General features: G+C 41.4%; 2 protein-coding genes across 2 annotated transcripts in view; both read right to left on the minus strand.

Annotated features, from left to right (window-relative positions):
• LOC135973540 (uncharacterized) overlaps positions 1 to 18,222 on the minus strand; it is a 904,472-nt gene that overhangs the window by 221,803 nt on the left and 664,447 nt on the right. The gene's annotated exons all lie outside the window — the stretch shown is intronic.
• COL4A5 (collagen type IV alpha 5 chain) overlaps positions 1 to 18,222 on the minus strand; it is a 138,138-nt gene that overhangs the window by 72,663 nt on the left and 47,253 nt on the right. Inside the window, exon 2 of the mRNA XM_024106783.3 lies at positions 17,118 to 17,177. Coding sequence (XP_023962551.2) covers positions 17,118 to 17,177 — 60 coding nt within the window. The remainder of the gene's footprint in view (positions 1 to 17,117; positions 17,178 to 18,222) is intronic.

An 18,222-nucleotide genomic window follows, 5' to 3' on the forward strand; every position in this document is an offset into this window, starting at 1 on the left:
CTAGTCAGTATTTTGTTTTAGCCTCATTGTTCAATGTGTTGACCCTGGCCTTATATACTGCACACTATTCAAACCCTATGCTGAATACAGAATAATTAATTTTGTCATGCATATTTCCATGGCCCTCATTATGGACAGACAGCTTGACAAACATTAATGAATTTATTTTCTCAACACCCCCATGAAGCAAGGGACTATTATTACCTTCATTTTACAGATGGGGAATTGAGGCACAGAGAGTAAAGGCAAAAGGGTCTACTAATTTTGGATAACCAAGGTGGGGGACACAGCACCTGAGAAAGCAAGAGCTCCAGCCTCCAGAGGGTATTATGGTGTTTTAGTAGCAAGAGCAGGCTAATAGGTGCATTATAATTTTCAGTTTTTACAGGATTTGCAGATCAGCATCTGACCTTTTTCTGTCAACATGGCCTGGGGAATTTGAACCAATTCTCAGTCACTAATTAATGCCTAAGTGGAATACTCTCCAATGTGCGTTAGTGTTTGTATGTTATTTATTTAAAGGAAATTTCAAAAAAAATTGGGAACACTGGAAAAGCCTCATCTCCTCCCCTCCCTCAGCACCAATTTACTGCCCCCTGCTGCTGCCTGAGCAGTAACATTACGACATCAAATATTATCGGCCACTCATCACTCTCTCCCAGCCATTCATTTGCATCTTTGGGGAGTGGCACTAGTGCCATGGTTATCATGGTGATGACTGCTTCTGACAACTGATTGCTCAGACTCTCATAGCATTATTGCAAAAAAGGGTCCCAGGAGGGTCTGTAATGAGAGTAGACTGGAGCTGGTTAAGCTCCTGCTGTGTTCCTCCATGTTTGTACTCAAGTAGGTTACACTTCCTTTTCTACGGGTAACTGTTAGAAAACAGATGACTAAGGGGGAATATGTTTGGGGAGTCTAGCCCACTGGCCCCACCCCTTCTGCCAGCAGCCCTCCTTTCCTCTGCCCCCCCCACAACCAGAGAAGCCGCAAGGGCCCCCCTGCAGCTGGAGACCCAAGCCACGCCAGCCCCCCCCAACACCCAGTGGCTGGAGGAGCCCTAGCTAGCCCACCCCAGACTGTGCCATCACCCCCCTCCCCCAAGCACCAGGCCAGGGCCAGCCCCCCACCTTCCCCAAGGGCCACGTCAGTGGCCTGACACCCCTCCCCCCCAACTTCAGGGTAGAAGGGGGAAAGAGAGAGGGGCCTCCCAGGAGAAAATGGGCAGGGCCAGGGCTACAACCTGGGTCAGGGGAAGCTTAGTCTGCTCTGGACTTTAATACCTACTGCCCATGGGTATAAAATCATGAATGGTGTGGAGAAAGTAAATGGGGATGTCTTAGTTACCTATTCCCATAACACAAGAACCAGGGGTCACCTAATGAAGTTAACAGGCAGCATGTTTAAAACAAACAAAAGGAAGTACTTCATACAGGGCACAGTCAACTTGTGGGACTTATTGCAATGGGATGTTGTGAAGGGCAAAAATGTAACTGGGTTCTAAAAAGAATTAGGTAAGTTTATGGAGGATAGGTCCTTCGCTCGCTATTAGCCAAGATGGGCAGGTATGTAACGCCGGGCGCTAGGTGTCCCTAAACTCTGACTGCCAGAAGCTGGAACTGGACCACAGCAGATGGACCACTCGATAATTGCCTTGTTCTGTTCATTCCCTCTAAAACATCTGGCACTGGCCACTGGCAGAAGACAGTATACTTGTCTAGATAGTCCTTGGGTCAGATGCAGTACAGCTATTTTTACTTTACCTTGCTCAAAAAGGGTTACATGAAAATAAGATACAAAATTCCAGCTCCTTTTTTCGCCATGTATAGTGTTTAGATATTTCTCACAAGTTTGGGAAGCTATGACTTTCAGAATATTCGTTGTTTTTTTAAAAAAAAGACAGGGGGAGTTACAGATAGTGATTCCAGTTTCTGTAAAAATTTAAAAACTGTAATTTAGAAGTTTCAATAAAAAGGTTTTTTTGGGGGCTGTCAAGCAATCAAAACGATTGTACTTAATTACACTGTTGAACAATAATAGAATACTATTTAAATATTTTTGGATGTTTTCTACATTTTCAAATACAGTGTATTGATTTTAATTATAATACCGAATACAAAGTGTACAGTACTCAGTTTATTTTTTATTACATATATTTGCACTGTAAAAAACAAGTATTTTTAATTCACCTCATACAAGTACTGTAGTGCAATCTCTTTATCATGAAAGTTGAACTTACAAATGTAGAATTATGTACCAAAAAAACTGAATTCAAAAACAAAACAATGTAAAACTTTAGAGCCTACAAGTCCACTCAGTCCTATTTCTTGTTCAGCCAATCACTCAGACAAACAAGTTTATTTACATTTGCAGGAGATAATGCTGCCCACTTCTTGTTTACATTGTCACCTGAAAGTGAGAACGGTGTTCGTTCGCATGGCACTACTATAGCTGGTGTTGCAAGATATTTACGTGCCAGATGCATTAAAGACTCACATGTCCCTTCATGCTTCAACCACCATTCCAGAGGACGTGATTAATCGACAGCCCTTGTTTTTTTAAAATACAAATTTAATTTAATTACTTCCAACATATTAATGAACACAGTGCCTAGAGGTAAAATGGAGCTTCACAAAGATAATAGTGGCAAAAAATAATATACATTGAAGACAATAAATGTGTAAGTGCTTTATTATTTAAACAGTATACTTATTAATAGGGGAAAAACTAAGGACATTCAAAAACACAGCTTCCATTTAACATTACTTAAGGTTGCTCTCAATCAGCCAACAAAAGCATAAAATATTAGGAAATACAAAGTTAAGGATTAAAGGGTTACCAAGTCAAGTGCCCAGGAAATGTCAGAATGAATGTTGCCACTGCAACCCTAAGTTGGCCCCTTGTGTGTATGCACAACTTAGAAAGCCACAGGACTCTGGTCTCATTCACTGCACAGGGCAGATCTGCTGTGGGGTGAATTGAGGTTGCGTAGTAAAGAAAGCAGCTATCTGTGGGATCCTGCTTCATTTGTTGCAGAAATTGGAGGGTGAATGAAACTACGGACAGCAGGAAGATAAAAGGATGGTTTCACGGCTTAGGTGTTTGAATGTTGCCCTGGAGAATTAGATTCTATCCCTGCTTCTTCCACTGAGTTCCTATGTGATGTTGGGCAAGTCACTTCACTTGTGAAAAGTCTGGGGTGTCATGTCTGCATCTAATTAAAGGCTTACAGACTGGGGGCCAAATTAAGGCTGCACAGGCAACGTTCCTTCTGGCATTTCCTAACTTCAGAACTTGACTGTGTAACCTTTTAATCTTTAACTTTGTATTTCCTAAGTTTTTATGGTTTAGTTCATTGATAAGAGCAACCTTAACTCATGTTAAATGAAGTATTTTGTTTAGGAATAGGTTACACTACAAACTTTTTATTGGCTAGTTCTCTTATTGCACACACCACCCAATAGCCCCCATAGCTAAAACCCTGATGAAGACCTTAGGAAATTGAGATTAGATGTTTTTGTTGGTTTTTGCTACTGGTCCAGCAGTTTTACTCCATCAGGTTACAAATTATTCCTGTAACTTCTCCAAGTACTGTCGAGGACTAGATGGTCCAAAAAGTCTAATCCTGCCCATCCTAGGTTGGGATTTCTTTTCACTGTACATATGCTTTACCTAGCAGATTATGGAAGTTGCTAGTACTGCCCAATGTAACTGACCTTCCTTCTAAAAAATGGTTTCCTAGTAGTTAAAAATTAAATGTACCCTTTTGTTTCAGACCATTATTCCACTGTATCCACGGGTGCCAACTCCGTGGGTGCTCTGGGGCCCATTAGTTGTTTGGCGGTTTGCAGGAGGCGTTCTAGGGAGGTCAGAGAGCAGCAGGTGGGTGGGGGCCCTCAGAGAGGGGGTGGGAAGAGGTGGAGCGAGGGAGGAGCCATGGGGGAAGGGACAAAGTGGGGGCAAGACCTCGGGCTGGAGCACCCACCTGGAAAAATAAAAGTCAGCGCCTGGAACTGATCTTTGTCTATAAGTAAATTCCTAGATATGTTATACTCCTTAAGAACAATTACTATTACTATTTAGGATTTAACAAAAAAACAACCTGATAGTTTACTTCCAGTTTGTTCTTCTTAGAAACAGGGTTTCAGGCTTCAGCACTATGCATGAAGATGTAGAGCCATTCTGCTGACTCACCTTAGAAGCAAGGCCAGGTAAGTGTTATTAACTCAAACCCAGGATATAAAAGGGTTTGAGGGTCTCTAAAAAAAGTAGAAACAAAGAATTTGGGGAGAAGTAGAAACAAAGGATTTGCCCTGCAGGGAAGGCACTAGGAACAGCTAAGTTCTGGAGCAAAAGATTTGTAAGTAAATGTGTTCATATGCAAGAGCTGTGCTAGGAAAAGCACCTGCTAGCAAAGCCTAGACAATGCCTCCTAATCTTATTTGGGTTATTCTTATTTGGATTAAGGTTACAGGAGATTACTCCTGCAAGAGGAAGCACAAGCAAATGCGTGCACCAGAAGTCTGGAATTATATATCTATTGACAAAGCACTAATTTGAAACATGCAAATAATATACATAGCAATAAGAGTTAGATCACGTCTATTCTGCTGCTGTGGACAAATACTGACCAGGATACAGGGCAGACAATAGTAAACTGATACTTTGCAACGTTTGCATCATGGCCAAAAGGCCACACAACTAGACTTTCTTAGGAGTATTGCCCAAATGTTCCTATAGCTGTTCTGTTTGGAACCAGAAGCTCAGCTGCATGTTTTAGGGTCTCAGTTCTAAACAAAGATTAAATTGGGAGACCAAGGCATTTGAAAGGGGAAAAGACACAGGAAGCTAAACAGTTATACAGGAGAACTGCAAAGAGATGCAGATGCTTCTAATAAACGATGGTGTTTGGATTATGAAACAAACATGCTCCAAAGAGCACTTAAAAGTACCACCACAGCAAGTGTGGGCCTAGCAGGAGGCAAACTGTTGCCAGAGCAACTCTTGTTCAGACTCTGCTAGCAAGTCTGCCACCAACCGTGAACAGATGATTTGAAACACTGGGCTAGGGAATAGTTATAGGACTGTACCACAGATGTTTCCTTAGGGAATTACTTCAGACTAATTACAGTGTGGAGTAGTTATTTCCTTCATAAAAATCACTGTTTGACAGATACAAGTGTCTAGCCAAGGGAAAAGGTACATAATGTTTGGCCAAGTGAGCCACCTTTATATAAGCAGGTACAAATACAGGGGGCAGATTTTCAAAGAGCTTCCATCCAGAATTGCCCACCCTACTTTATGGTTGCACTATTGTGTGCTCCCAAACCTCCAATCTGCAGGAACAAACTTTTTCTTGACAAATGCAGATGTCCAGCTACCTGGCTTGCATGCACAAAACTGTGTTGGTGGGCTCCAAAATGGAAGATACTTCTGAAATCTTGGCCCAAAACTTCTGTCAGAAAAGCCATCTATCCCTTTATGCTGCTGAGGGGGTTGGGAGAAGAGAAATAAAGTAAATAGAAACAGTCCTGGTCAGCAGGGAAGGGGGCCCATTTTCTAATAACAGACTCATTATATAGAGTTCCTATACTGGGGGTAGGGTCAGAGGAAGGGTCTCCTTGATTGAGAAACTGGGTGGGGATGCTGAACTTTCTGAAAATTGACACTTATATTTTCTGTTGGAAATGGGAGGATGCTGAAAGACATGGATAATGAAAGTTGGCTAATCCTATTAGCCCAAATACAAACCCAAACCTTGCTGTCTTCCCCATTCCACTCAGATTCCAAATGTGAGAGTGCCAATGTGTCGATGCTTCTGCTAAGAGTCTGTATATGGCTGCGTCTCCTACATCAACCATCACAGAATGGAAGTGCTGTTGTACTGAATGGAGAGTAGAAGAGATACCAGCAGGGGCATAAGTGTTCACAAATGCCAAGTTCTTCAAACAAGGGACCTTAAAGTTAGGCACCTAAAACAAAAAGTGACCTGAGCACCCACAACGTTCAGTGACTGCAATGGGTGACACAAAGGCTCAGCACTTCTGAAAACCAGGCCGCTTTGATTTAGATGCCCAATTGTACATGCCCACATATGAATAATTTGGCCACATGCTATTGCAGTACCTCTGACCCTTCCCCTGTCCGCTGGAGATTCTGCAGGTTTTGTACAGTGTTTATTGTGTCTGGATATACAAGTAATGACTACATATGAACTTATGAAGCTCTGATATAGAGCACGTCTAGCCGTAACAGAAGGATGAGACTTGAAAGACAGCTCATTGCCATTGACTCCTCCTCCTCCCCCCTTCCATCCTTTATTGTCCAATATATTCGTATTTACCTTGCCTTTCATCCAAACATGTTACTTGGCTCTATCAGATAGCATGGTGATGTAATCAGTACTGATGAGATTCAGTACTATCTACCCCCAAGTACATACATCACCCTAGAGACCAAGGGCAGCTTTTGAAAAGGTATAATATGCCTAGTAGGATTTACCAAATCACTGAAACAGTTTAGGTGCCCATCTCCCCTTGACTAAGGTGCCTATGAAGCATTCAAAAACATCTAAGTAGGTCTGTAAACCTGGCCCCCAAAGCCATTTTAGTTAGGTTCTCAAACGCTTCTGACTATAATCTATCTATAAAGCATTAAGGAGTTTGGCTTTATCTTCACTACATCAAAAACACCCTTTGCGGAAAGGATGTGTTTCAGTTAGTGTTTGTCAGTAGAGAGATACTGAACTGGTTAACTTTGGTGTTAGCTGAAGGTATGCAGTGCCACAGTGTTTGAGATATTAAAAGTTACTATGCTCCCTGGAGAACCCATGTAAACAAAACTACATACCATTCACCCACTAAGATGGCTACACTCAGGGCAGACTGCGAAGAATAGGGCAGGCAATCCCCAAACTGGTGGTTTATTCTAGAATTAGATTCATCAAGTCAGTAACAAAAACAGCTTCTGTAATACTACAACAGTTAACAAGAAGCCAAATACAGTCCCCTTTAAGCATTCCAGCCCTTGGGTCCCATCTAGACAGCGAAGTCTAATACAGTGAGGGGTTACTGAAAACCTGATTCACAATATGTGAGGTTCACCAATCCCACAAGGACTGGATACTTATCCCCAGGTCAATAGGAGTCTCAGATTTACCCAATAATCATGCTGATGCCAATCCTTATGTAACGAAGACTAAAGGTTTAATAATAAATTAAGGAAAAAGAAAGAGGAAAGTTAAAAAATGGTCAAAAGATCAATACAAATGTGTGTAAAATCCTTAGGTCAGTTTCATAGCAGAGATGGAATAAAAATGCTGGCTTGTAAGAGTCTCTCTGGAATCATCCCAACAGGACAGAACCCAAAGGTAAAGCCGGTTAAAGGTAGACAGTTATCCTGGGTGCATACAACTTCTTACCTAAAGTTAACTGGTGAAGACTTAACCTTAGTTACAATAATTAAAGGCATGTCTACACTGCACTTTTGACATAAAAACTTTTGTCGCTCAGGGGTGTGAAAAAACACCCTCCTAAACAACAAAAGTTTTAATGAAAAGCGCCGGTGTGGACAGCGCTTAGTCGGCAGGAGACGCTTTCCCAGAGACGAAGCTACCGCCCCTCATTCAGGGTGGTTTTATTTTGTTGCCAGGAGAGCTCTCTTCTGGCGACAAAGAGCAGCTACTCTGCGCATCTTACAATGGTGCGGCTGCAGCCGCACAGACACACCATTGTAAGGAACACAATATAGACATAGCCTAAATGAACACGCCATCTGATAAAGCCATAACTTGATGTCTGACCCACAAGGAATAAAGAAACCATCAGGCTATGGTTCTACAGAGGAATTTAATACTGGAGCAGGAGGGAACCGTAAAAACAAAAAAAATAATTTATTTTCTCCTGCTATTTTCTGTATCCTTACTTATTACAGTGTTCTCTCTTCACTTCGTTTGATGCTACAAAAAAGGAGTCATAATCCAGTGTTGATAACTTGTCCTGTGTCAGGGCACTAGATAGTCAATATAGTCTATTAAAGCATTTGGAGTAAAGCATAGGAAGGGAAGACAGGAATATAGTATTGTGGACAGCTGCAGTGGTAATTGTTTAAAATCGAAGCATGAATAGAGACCACCAGGAGACACTGAAGCTTAGTAAAGCTAATATAGAAAAAGACCATAATGCTGGTTGCCATGAAAAAGGTCTGCATGTTTCCCACAGTTTTGTGGGAATCAAAGATAGGGAAGAAATCGGGAATATGATGTTGCTATTTAGAGCTCTGTTTTTTTGATGGATTCAAGGGTTAAAAAACACTTTGCAACAATTTAAAGAAATATGCAGGTAAGGGTCCTCTAACTCAGCTAGAGTGTGCATCAGACAGCAGTTAAGAGACTGTCTTAACTCTATCAGCACACTTTAAAAAAAATGTATGTATGTCAGAACACCCCTATTTACTACAAATGCCAGCTGTACTAGAGAAACCTACTTTCTGGATATACTCTGCAAAGAAGAGATCAATTCTGATTTTTATTCCTTTCCTACCCCCACACTATTTGACTTATGGGATTTATTAGGCAAATAAATACAGAGTTTCTATATTTAAGTCCTAGACAAAAAGTAATTATTTTCCCCAGACCATAAGGGTGTGGATCACTCCTAACATGTCTTAAACCTGCCATGAAAGGCGTGAACTGTTGAATCATAGCACACCTTTTTGTACTCAGGGCACTTCCAGGACAGGCAGAACTGTTCTGAATCATATGGAGCTGTAATTCTTTCACCAATTTTGTCTGTCATCCAAAATTAGTAATTTGTGGGGAGAGAGGGGGGGGGGGGTCTTTAGATTTGCCACAAAGCCTGATAGCATGGAACAAATGCAAAGTTTCATTTGCAGTGATTCTACTATTGCTTGCATTTTACAGGGGCTTTCCAAGGAAAGATACTGTACTGAGAGAGCTGCTGGTATGCTTAAAGCTATGAGAACTGGAGAAAGAAACCATCTTCTAAATGAGACAATATAACACTCAGACACAGACACAGGTAAGATACTCAGTTGATACAAGTCAGTCCAAAACAAAAACTTGTTCATGAGCACTACAAAAGTAGCATTAAAGGACTTAATCCTGAAAGGTGTTCAGCTCCTGAAACTCATTAAGTTGTAGGAGATGCTTGTCTGTAGGCCGCCATATGCATCAGTTTCACCATATCAAATGAAAAATTCCTCTTCCAGTTAGGAATCAAGAGTAAATCTGTAGAATTGTGGCAAAGCATTTTAAATATTAACAGACTTGTTTTACTGGATGCTTGGAAGATCCAGATTTAGCACTGGGCAGAAACTTACGAAAAATCCAGAAAAGCATCCAGAAGGTTATGATCTGGGGGTCTGTCTCCACTGAAGTCCAGTGAGAACTCCCATGCATTAATGATATAGTACTACTCATACACTAACATTTCATGCTGGTACAGTTCACAGCAAATTTAGTTGGCCTCTTTCTAGCTTTAGAGACTTAGCTAGGACAAAAAAGGAAGGAAAAATTCAAGAGCGTGTGATGGAATTTTTTTTAGGTCATCTCATGGTGCCTTGAATGTGGACAGCAAACAAAGCTAGTTACACATTTGGGCCTTGGACCTTGAAACCGATAGCTCACCATTGAAGTTTACAAACTCTGCGTGGGCAAAGTATTCTGCCTATCAATTGCAGGGTTGATTGATTGGTATTTAAAGAAAGAAGGCATAGTCTCCAGAGGAGAGATGCCAAATGACAATTTGCCTTACCTGCTGCCTGCCACAACTTAACATGAAGTATTTCGGTTACTTCTGTGCTGCACCTTGGACATTCTGGTTATTTTGGCCAGAGGTAAGGTGCTGGTGTCTCAGACACGGATGCTGGCAGCTTGGCAGGCTAGGAATGGGATCCAGGGATGTGTGCGGATGGGGGGTACAGATTTCTCATGGGACAGCTGGTTCTCACCAATTTTACTAGCACAAGAATTCTGCAAATGCATTCTTACTCCCCCAACCCCATAGTGAATATCTGCAGACATTGAAAAAATAGCACTGCTATTGGTGACTGTGCTATTAATGGGCCAGTTAGCCAAGAAGCTACAGCCTGGTGCATTCACCTCCTGATACTGAAGTTGGGTGTGCTGTGTGGATTGAGGCCAAATGCCAAGACCATCTAGTGGTCCCTTCTGGTCTTAAAAACTCTGACACCAGAGAAATGCACCAACAGCCAACCAGTGCTCCCTGGGGCATGGCTGGTTGCTATTAAAATAGCAATTTAAACTACTGTAAGCAGAGCCTGGGTCCTGTTCCATCAGACCCAGGTACCTACCTGCATGATCCCAAGCCAAGCTTTTACTAATGAACTGCAGGACCTAAGTCATAGTGTAACCACTGCTTCGGCCAGCAGTGCCTTCAGAGCTTTACTATTAGCCTGTGCTCAAGTCCCCCTCATTTGTTTAGGAGCCAACAGAAGCAGAGGTTCCCACCGTAGCCCCAGTTAGGTGGACTGTAAGTCAAAATAGCCTGGGTGAGGGGAGAGAAAGGGCAAAGCAGAGGAAGCCTGGATGCTAGGAGGAGTCATGTGGAAGAGTGGGGAGGGGGGTCTGACTGACAGCAGGAGACAGCCGGTTTGATTTGGAAAGGAGGAGTAGGCGATAGTGTGTCTGAAGTTTTGAAATTAGGGGTGCTGCATAAAGCGAACGAAAGTTCTGTTTCCTTCAAAGTGGGAGCTGAGGGTGATACCAATAGATCAGTCTGCATTTGACGGTGGCTGGAGGAGCTGGTGTTCCTCCCTAGCTACTCTCTCATGTTCTCTCCTAATCCACATAATTGCATCCAGTTTGGAGCACTCTGGGGAATGAGTATCAAGAGAACCAGAAAAAAAAGTTTCTAGAAGAAAAACTAAATTTTAAAAATATTCTAAGGATGGACCTCATTGTTACAGTGGAAAGCACCAGTGGGCTGCTGGCTATTCAATGCATCAGTAGCGCAAAGTGACTCAAACCTAGGAAGGCAGGGATGTGGATCATCAGGAGAAAGGGGGGCTCAGTGGTTTGAGCATTGGCCTGCTAAACCCAGGGTTGTGAGTTTAATCCTTGAGGGGGCCACTTAGAGATCTGGGGCAAAATCAGTACTTGATCCTGCTAGTGAAGGCAGGGGGCTGGACTCAACCCTTCCAGTTCTATGAGATAGGTATATCTCCATATATTATTGGGGGGAGGGATAGCTCAGTGGTTTGAGCATTGCCCTGCTAAACCCAGGGTTGTGAGTTCAGGGGGGGGAGTGTTTAAATAAATAAATAAAAAAAACCTGTCTGGGGATTTGCTCTACTTTGAGCAGGGGGTTTTACTAGATGATCTCCTGAGGTCCCGTCCAACCCTGAGATTCTATGAAAGGTATAGCTTTGACAGTGTAAGCAAGATTCAGTGGCGGTATGAAGTCCTCTACATACTAATCAAGCTAAAGTCACACATTCTTTCAGTTAGCCCATGCTGTGACTTTTCCAGTAAGGTGCTAGTCAGTCAATCAAAATAGGATTGGGGATGGATTGTCTAAAACCACATCTGCTATGGTTGTATTGTGTAATCTATGTGAGCTTTACACTTGCATCATCAGATTAAAGAAGAATTAATTCTGTGGCTGTGTTATGATCACTTATTCTGACCTCCTACATAATGGTCCCTTTGGGCCTTAAAGTCTGTCAGCTAGAATGCTAGATCCAAGTTCTAGCTACTGACAGTAACCTGAAGAACTCTGGTTGCCAATATGGAATATTATTCCTTAGGCATACAATTAAGATATGATGAGCTAAGGGATGGCAGGCACATTTGCCAAGGCATTTCATTTGCTGGAGCCACCTGGATTCAAGGTGTGGCATCCTGGACGACTGTTCAAAGATATCCAATGTTAAGTCTTATTAAATTACTTCAGTATATTGTAATGTGCTGACACAGAACCTTGTAATACCGATAAACAAACAGGTATTTGAAGTTATTTTAGTTCATGTTCACGACTGAAGTCATCCTTGTTTCAAAGGAAGTCTCAAAGCGATGCAATCTTTCAAACTTGTGGATATGCCAGAATTGAATGGTGTGAGCTTAAAATGCTATCGATTCCTCTCTAGATCCCTGTTGAAAGTGATTAGAAGTTTGGTAAGAATAAAGTAACTTTCTGACTTTGCACCGTTATTGCAGGGTTCACATCTTTGATCTAGTCTACATATCATCAACAACAAGATTATGTATAGGAGGTGTTCACAGACAGAGACAATCTTCTTTCCCATTCACAGTCACAAACATTCCCCGAGGCAAATGTAACAGCTGCTTACATGGAAAGTATTTAATGGCCTAAAATTAGGCTCCTAAACTTAAAAGAAGTGGGCTGATTTTCACAAGTGCTGAGCACCCAAATCCCACTGAATTCAAGGGAAACAGTACATACTTTTAAAGAAGAAGCTTCCTCTGTTTAGGAAGCAGACACTAATGACCCAGCATGACTAAGGCCCATTGGGGGTTCACTACTTGGTCAGCAACTCTTGTCAGGCCTGTCAAGGTCACTACATCTAACGTGCTGTTGTCAATCAGTATCTACAAGGTGTCATGCAAGGTATCATATACAAACTGGTAACATGTTGGTCCCAAAAATCATTATGTGATGGATGCATGATAAACCCACAAAAGGACTTTGTAGAGATGTGCTGCAAATGTGTTCTTAAAATATATTTGTCAAGCGGTATCTAAACCATGCCTCTTTCAGGCCAAGGAATGTGGAGACACATTCAAGCAAATGGAATCAATGTAAAGGCATCACTAAATACAAAGAAAAGTACATTTATGTGCAAGTAAACAAAGCCATTGAAAAATGAATCCTTAATTTGGCTAGGGGATGGAGACTGCACTCCCAAGGAGTTTTCTGGCCTCCTGAAGCAGGGTCAATGAACTTTGGGAAGACAGTATGGCATCTACATCCCAGCAAGATGTAGGAAGCCCTTTGTCTGGGCTTACTTTTCAAAGAATATATTTCAAAGGTTTACTGGACTATGAAGACAGGGGTCGGACACCCAGATAATAAGCAATTGAAATCAACTGTATTAAAAGAGTATCGAGTAAGGGAATTTATGAAAGCCTGTGACACTGGTGATTAATATAGTGAAATGTGTGCATTTAGGCAACACGAGTAATTATGAGTACTCATTGATATTATGCTTAAAGTCTGAAAAAATCCAGGGAGAAACCGGTTTTCCTCAGACAGGAGGGAAGGGAACTCTCTACCTTCCTCCAATATAAATTAAGCATTATGGAATCAAAACAATGGAAGCCCCATTTACTTATGAATCTGCAGGGGGATGGGAAGTCAATAGGAAGGGAAGAACAGCAGGAAGTCTTCCTGCCTCTTGTAACAGGGTCAATGAACTTTGGCAGATATAAGCAGAAACAGAAAGCCATTTTGGAATCCAACACTTGATGGATTCAAGGGGGCCAGAGCTCTTGCAATCACAGACTGTTGGGTCCTTCAGCAAGGAGGGGGTTGAAGACTGAACTGAATTTAGGTGAGAAATCTGCTTAGGCAAAAGATTATAACTTGTTGAAAGTAAGTTTTAGTCTTAGATGTGTATCTTTACTTTTGTTTGCTTGTAACCCTTTCTATCTTTATGCCTTATACCTGGTATCACTTAATCCTATGTTCTTTGTTAAATAAGTTTGTTGCACTTTTACTCTGAACCATTTCAGTTCTCTGGCTGAAATACAAGTGTTTGTTCAAACCCCAGTTAAATTAATGAACTGTAATGTATTGTCTTTTTTAAAAGAGCAATGAACTTAAAACTTCTGTGAGTGTTACAGCAGAGAGCTGGACACTGCAGGGCAGATAGTCTGGGGGACATTCAGAACTGGGGGAATGTTGGGGTCACCCTGCAATAAATAACTGGGTGGTGGGAGCCAGGGTGTGACTTGTGTGTTTGTGTCAAAGTTGCGAGCCACAGCAGCATAGCATCCAGAGAGTTACAGGGCAGGTGGTGAAGGCATCCAGAGTTACAGGGCTGGTGGTGACAACCCCTTACTGGTCTGGGTTACACCCCAAAGAGTCACCCTCAGGTTGCTGCCTCAATAAAATTACTTTAAATGTAGCATCAGGAAAAAATAGCTGCATCACATGATCAGCCAGCCACCCAGAGGCAATCCTGGAAATTACAGGCCAGTAAGCTTAATTTCAGTACCAGGCAAATTGGTTGAAACCATAGCAAACAGAATTATCAGGCCCATATAAACACAATATCTTGGGACAATGTCAACACAGCTTTTGTAAAGGGAAATCATGCTTCAACAATCTATTAAAATTCTTTGAGGATGTCAGTGAGCATGTGCACAAGGGTGATCTCGTCGATATAATGTACTTGGGCTTTCAGAAAGCCTTTAATAAGGTCCCCCACCAAAGATTCTTAAGCAAAGTAAGCAGTCATGGGCTAAACGTGAAGTATCCTCTCATGAATCATAACTGGTTAAAGAAGACAAAAAAAACCAAAGGGTAGGAATAAATGGTTAGTTTTCACAATGCACAGAGGTAAATAGCAGGATCCCCCAAGAATAGCAGTATTGGGACCAGTGCTGTTCAACATATTCATCAATGATCTGGGAAAGGGGTGAAGTGAGGTGGCAAATGATAGCCATCCTGAGTAATTTTGTAAGTCCAAAGCTGCCTGTGAAGGCTTACAAAGGATCTCAATACTGAGCGACTGAGGAACAAAATGGCAGATGAAATTCAAAGTTCATAGGTGAAAAATAATGCATACTGAAAAATATTATCTCAACTATACATACAAAATGATGGGTCAAAATTAGCTGTTTCCACTCAAGAAAGATCTTGGGTTCATCATGGATAGTTCCCTGAAAACAAATGCTCAAATGTGCATCAGCAGTCAAAAAAAAAAAAAAAATCTACAAAATATTAGGAACCATTAGGAAAGGGATAGAAAATATCATAATGCCACTATATAAATCCAAGATACACCCACATCTAGAATACTGCATGCAGATCTGGTTGCAGTTGCATCCCAAAACAAAAGATATTAGAATTGGAAAAGGTACAGAGAAGGGCAACAAAAATGATTTGAGGTATGCAACAGCTTCTATATGAAGAGATCAAAAAGACTGGGACTGTTCAGTTTAGAAAGAGACAGCTAAGGGGGTAGGGATGTGATAGATACCTACAAAATCATGAACGGTAGAGAAAGTGAATGGGGAAGTGTTATTTACCCCTTCACATAACACAACTATCAGGGAGTCAGCCAATGAAATTAATAGGCAGCAGGTTTAAAACTAATAAAAGGAAATACTAGTCTTATAGTTAGAAAGTTTCTCTAGTACCTAACCTGAATCTACCTTGCTGCAAACTAAGGGAATATCCTAATTTAGGGCTAGAGCCACATCTAATTAGACCAGCTGAGGATCTGGCCTCCTGTGCCTGAAAAGCCTGGTAATGTTTATATTGATATGTTCCCATGTAGTTTTCTGAATGTCCAGACCTATTGACCACACTTGAATACCTCCTTGATACTCCCTTAGTTTGCAGCAAGGTAGATTCAGGTTAAGTACTAGAGAAACTTTCTAACTATAAGGCTAGTTAAGCACTGGAACAGGCTGCAGAATCCCACCACTGGAGACTTTGCAAGAGCAGGTTAGACAAACACCTGTCAGAGAGGGTCTAAGTTATTTGATCCTGCTGCAGAACAGGAATATCTAGCCCTATGTTTCTATAATCCCATCATCATGTTGCTCCACAAACATGTTGCATTCTGAGGAGAGGATAAGTTGATCATCAACCAAGATTTATAATTTCAGGAGCACAGACAGTCACGTTCATGGCCCAAAGGGCCAACATTTTACCAGCACCATCCAGTTTCAGATCAAAGTATAAAGTAAGGAACATTCCCTTCATACAAAACATCACCAACCTATCTCCTGTAGGGGGTGGTGATTCCGTTCCAATTACACAAAGAAAAGCTTGCCTCTCAAAGGGGGACGGCAGCATCCAGTACTAAGAGGAGACTGGCTATAGCATCCCTCAGAACGTCCTGCAAATCACAAGCCTAGTATTCTCCGTTTCCCACCAGGTCTACCCTAGTCTTTAATAAGGAGTTCTTCTTAGCCAATTCTGACGTCATATTGCTATGAGAAGAACAGGAGGACTTGTGGCACCTTAGAGACTAACAAATTTATTAGAGCATAAGCTCTTGTTAGTCTCTAAGGTGCCACAAGTCCTCCTGTTCTTCTTTTTGCGGATACAGACTAACACGGCTGCTACTCTGAAACCTTTCATATTGCTATGGTTACTCCAAAAGAACTAAGCCAAAGATCTTGTCAGTAGTAGTAAACTGGGAGCCCAGTTTGCTTCAAATTGTGAAGACTGTTCCTAGAAGACATCAAACCTTCCTGATATTGCACCACTCATTTTTAAAGGGTTTCTTCCAGCTTCTGAAAATGTAAGCCTGCTTACGCAGATGCAGAAAAAGTAGAAGCAGCTGGAGGCATTGAAACTGTCCAGTTCATTTGATACAGCTTGCTTAGTCTTAGTCAGACTAAAATCTTCCATTAACTGATAAGTCAACATGGAAGAGGAGTAAACATAATTGTCAGGAAAGCTTTGTGCATGCCCATGATTTAGTTGCATATCAAGACAGCAGGGGGGAACTTGGGTAACAGTAGTATAGTAAACATGACTTTCCACTTTGTCAAATTTGCCTCCCTAATGTTCTCAGTCTAATATACCAGGACAAGTATATTTAATTGCTGCCTCCCCTTCCACTCTTCCCACTAAAGCGATGTTAGGAGCCCACTTAACGTGCTGCTACCATATTGGTCCATTAGGCCTCACCCACTCCCTGAGATTTACTATTGTTATTACAACACTTACCTATATACTTTTGTTTTGTGTGAACAAACCAATTACCACCAAAAAACGCCCAGAAGTACAAAATACCCACACCACTGTACAGTACATTAAGTTCATAAAAAACTTTTTTTTTTTAAAAGACTTAAATCCCAACTTCATAAGTCCTGAACAATTCAGTTGTTTCAGAAGCTATTTTCAACAGATGAAAAATTTAAACAAAGGGTTTACCTTTTCGCCTTTTACTCCACTACAGTCACATTTGGATCCTGATGTACATCCATGGCAAGCCTTAAGAGAAATAAAAGGATAACAGATGCTTTTAATTGCAGGTTGAATGCTACTCCTATGCAAGAGTGCACTAAATATTTTTAAATGCCTTAAATTCTAGTTTTAAAATCCTTACAAGTCATCTAGCCTGCATGCATGTGCTCAAACTGGATATAGTTTATAAAAGTTTTGAAGCAGACTAGTTTTATACATCATGCCCAAGGTGGGAGGTACCCTATATTGTAAAACTTAGGCATGAAATGACACCAGCTTGGGGAAACTCTGAGCAGGTTTCTAATCTAAGTTTTATGTATTTATTTTTTACACTAGTAAGGTAGTAACATAGCTTTTCTGGCCAGGCTCCAGATCTGGGAAGAACATTTCAGTAAGGGCTCCAGCCACTAGATGGCACTTTTTGAACAGTATTTACACAGCTGAGACCAAACCTTAACAGGTTGGATTTATCAAAAGGCTAATGGAAAGGTACTTATTACATGATTAATTCCACCTCTACAGCCCAGTTACCATCAGAACTATAAAAACTTAACACCAGGCATATCCCCATCAACTTTGTATCCAAGAGCATGACAAAAGTAGGCTACAATGGGTCATTCTAGCATAAAGGGGAGATAGATTTGCACAGATCTGAGCAAGAGCAATTGGTGATAAAAAAACCCAAGCCAAATCACACTATTACATCACATTCACTTAATTTCTAACCTATTTTCTTTCAACATCTGTTACAGAACTCCAGAGTTCTTTCAAAGATATGACTAGACTGACTGGCATGTGGGTTCTTTAATTCCCTTTACTCCTCCCCCACCTCCACCCCTCCCACACAGCTGGAGATCAGCAGCTGAAGTGTTTTGTAGCATGACATCTCTATACTGATATGTAGTGATTGTTAAGCTTTTTTACAGTTAGTTAATCACAAGCAGTAACACTAGAATGGTCACAATTTGGAATAGTTTCACTTGTTCTAGACAAGTGCTATTACTAAAGTACAGCACATGCTTTAAACCAGGCCTGCACAACATGCGGCCCGAGTGGGCTCACTGTGCGGCCC

The sequence above is a fragment of the Chrysemys picta genome, chromosome 9 (assembly GCF_011386835.1).
Source record: "Chrysemys picta bellii isolate R12L10 chromosome 9, ASM1138683v2, whole genome shotgun sequence".
Taxonomy (NCBI): domain Eukaryota; kingdom Metazoa; phylum Chordata; order Testudines; family Emydidae; genus Chrysemys; species Chrysemys picta.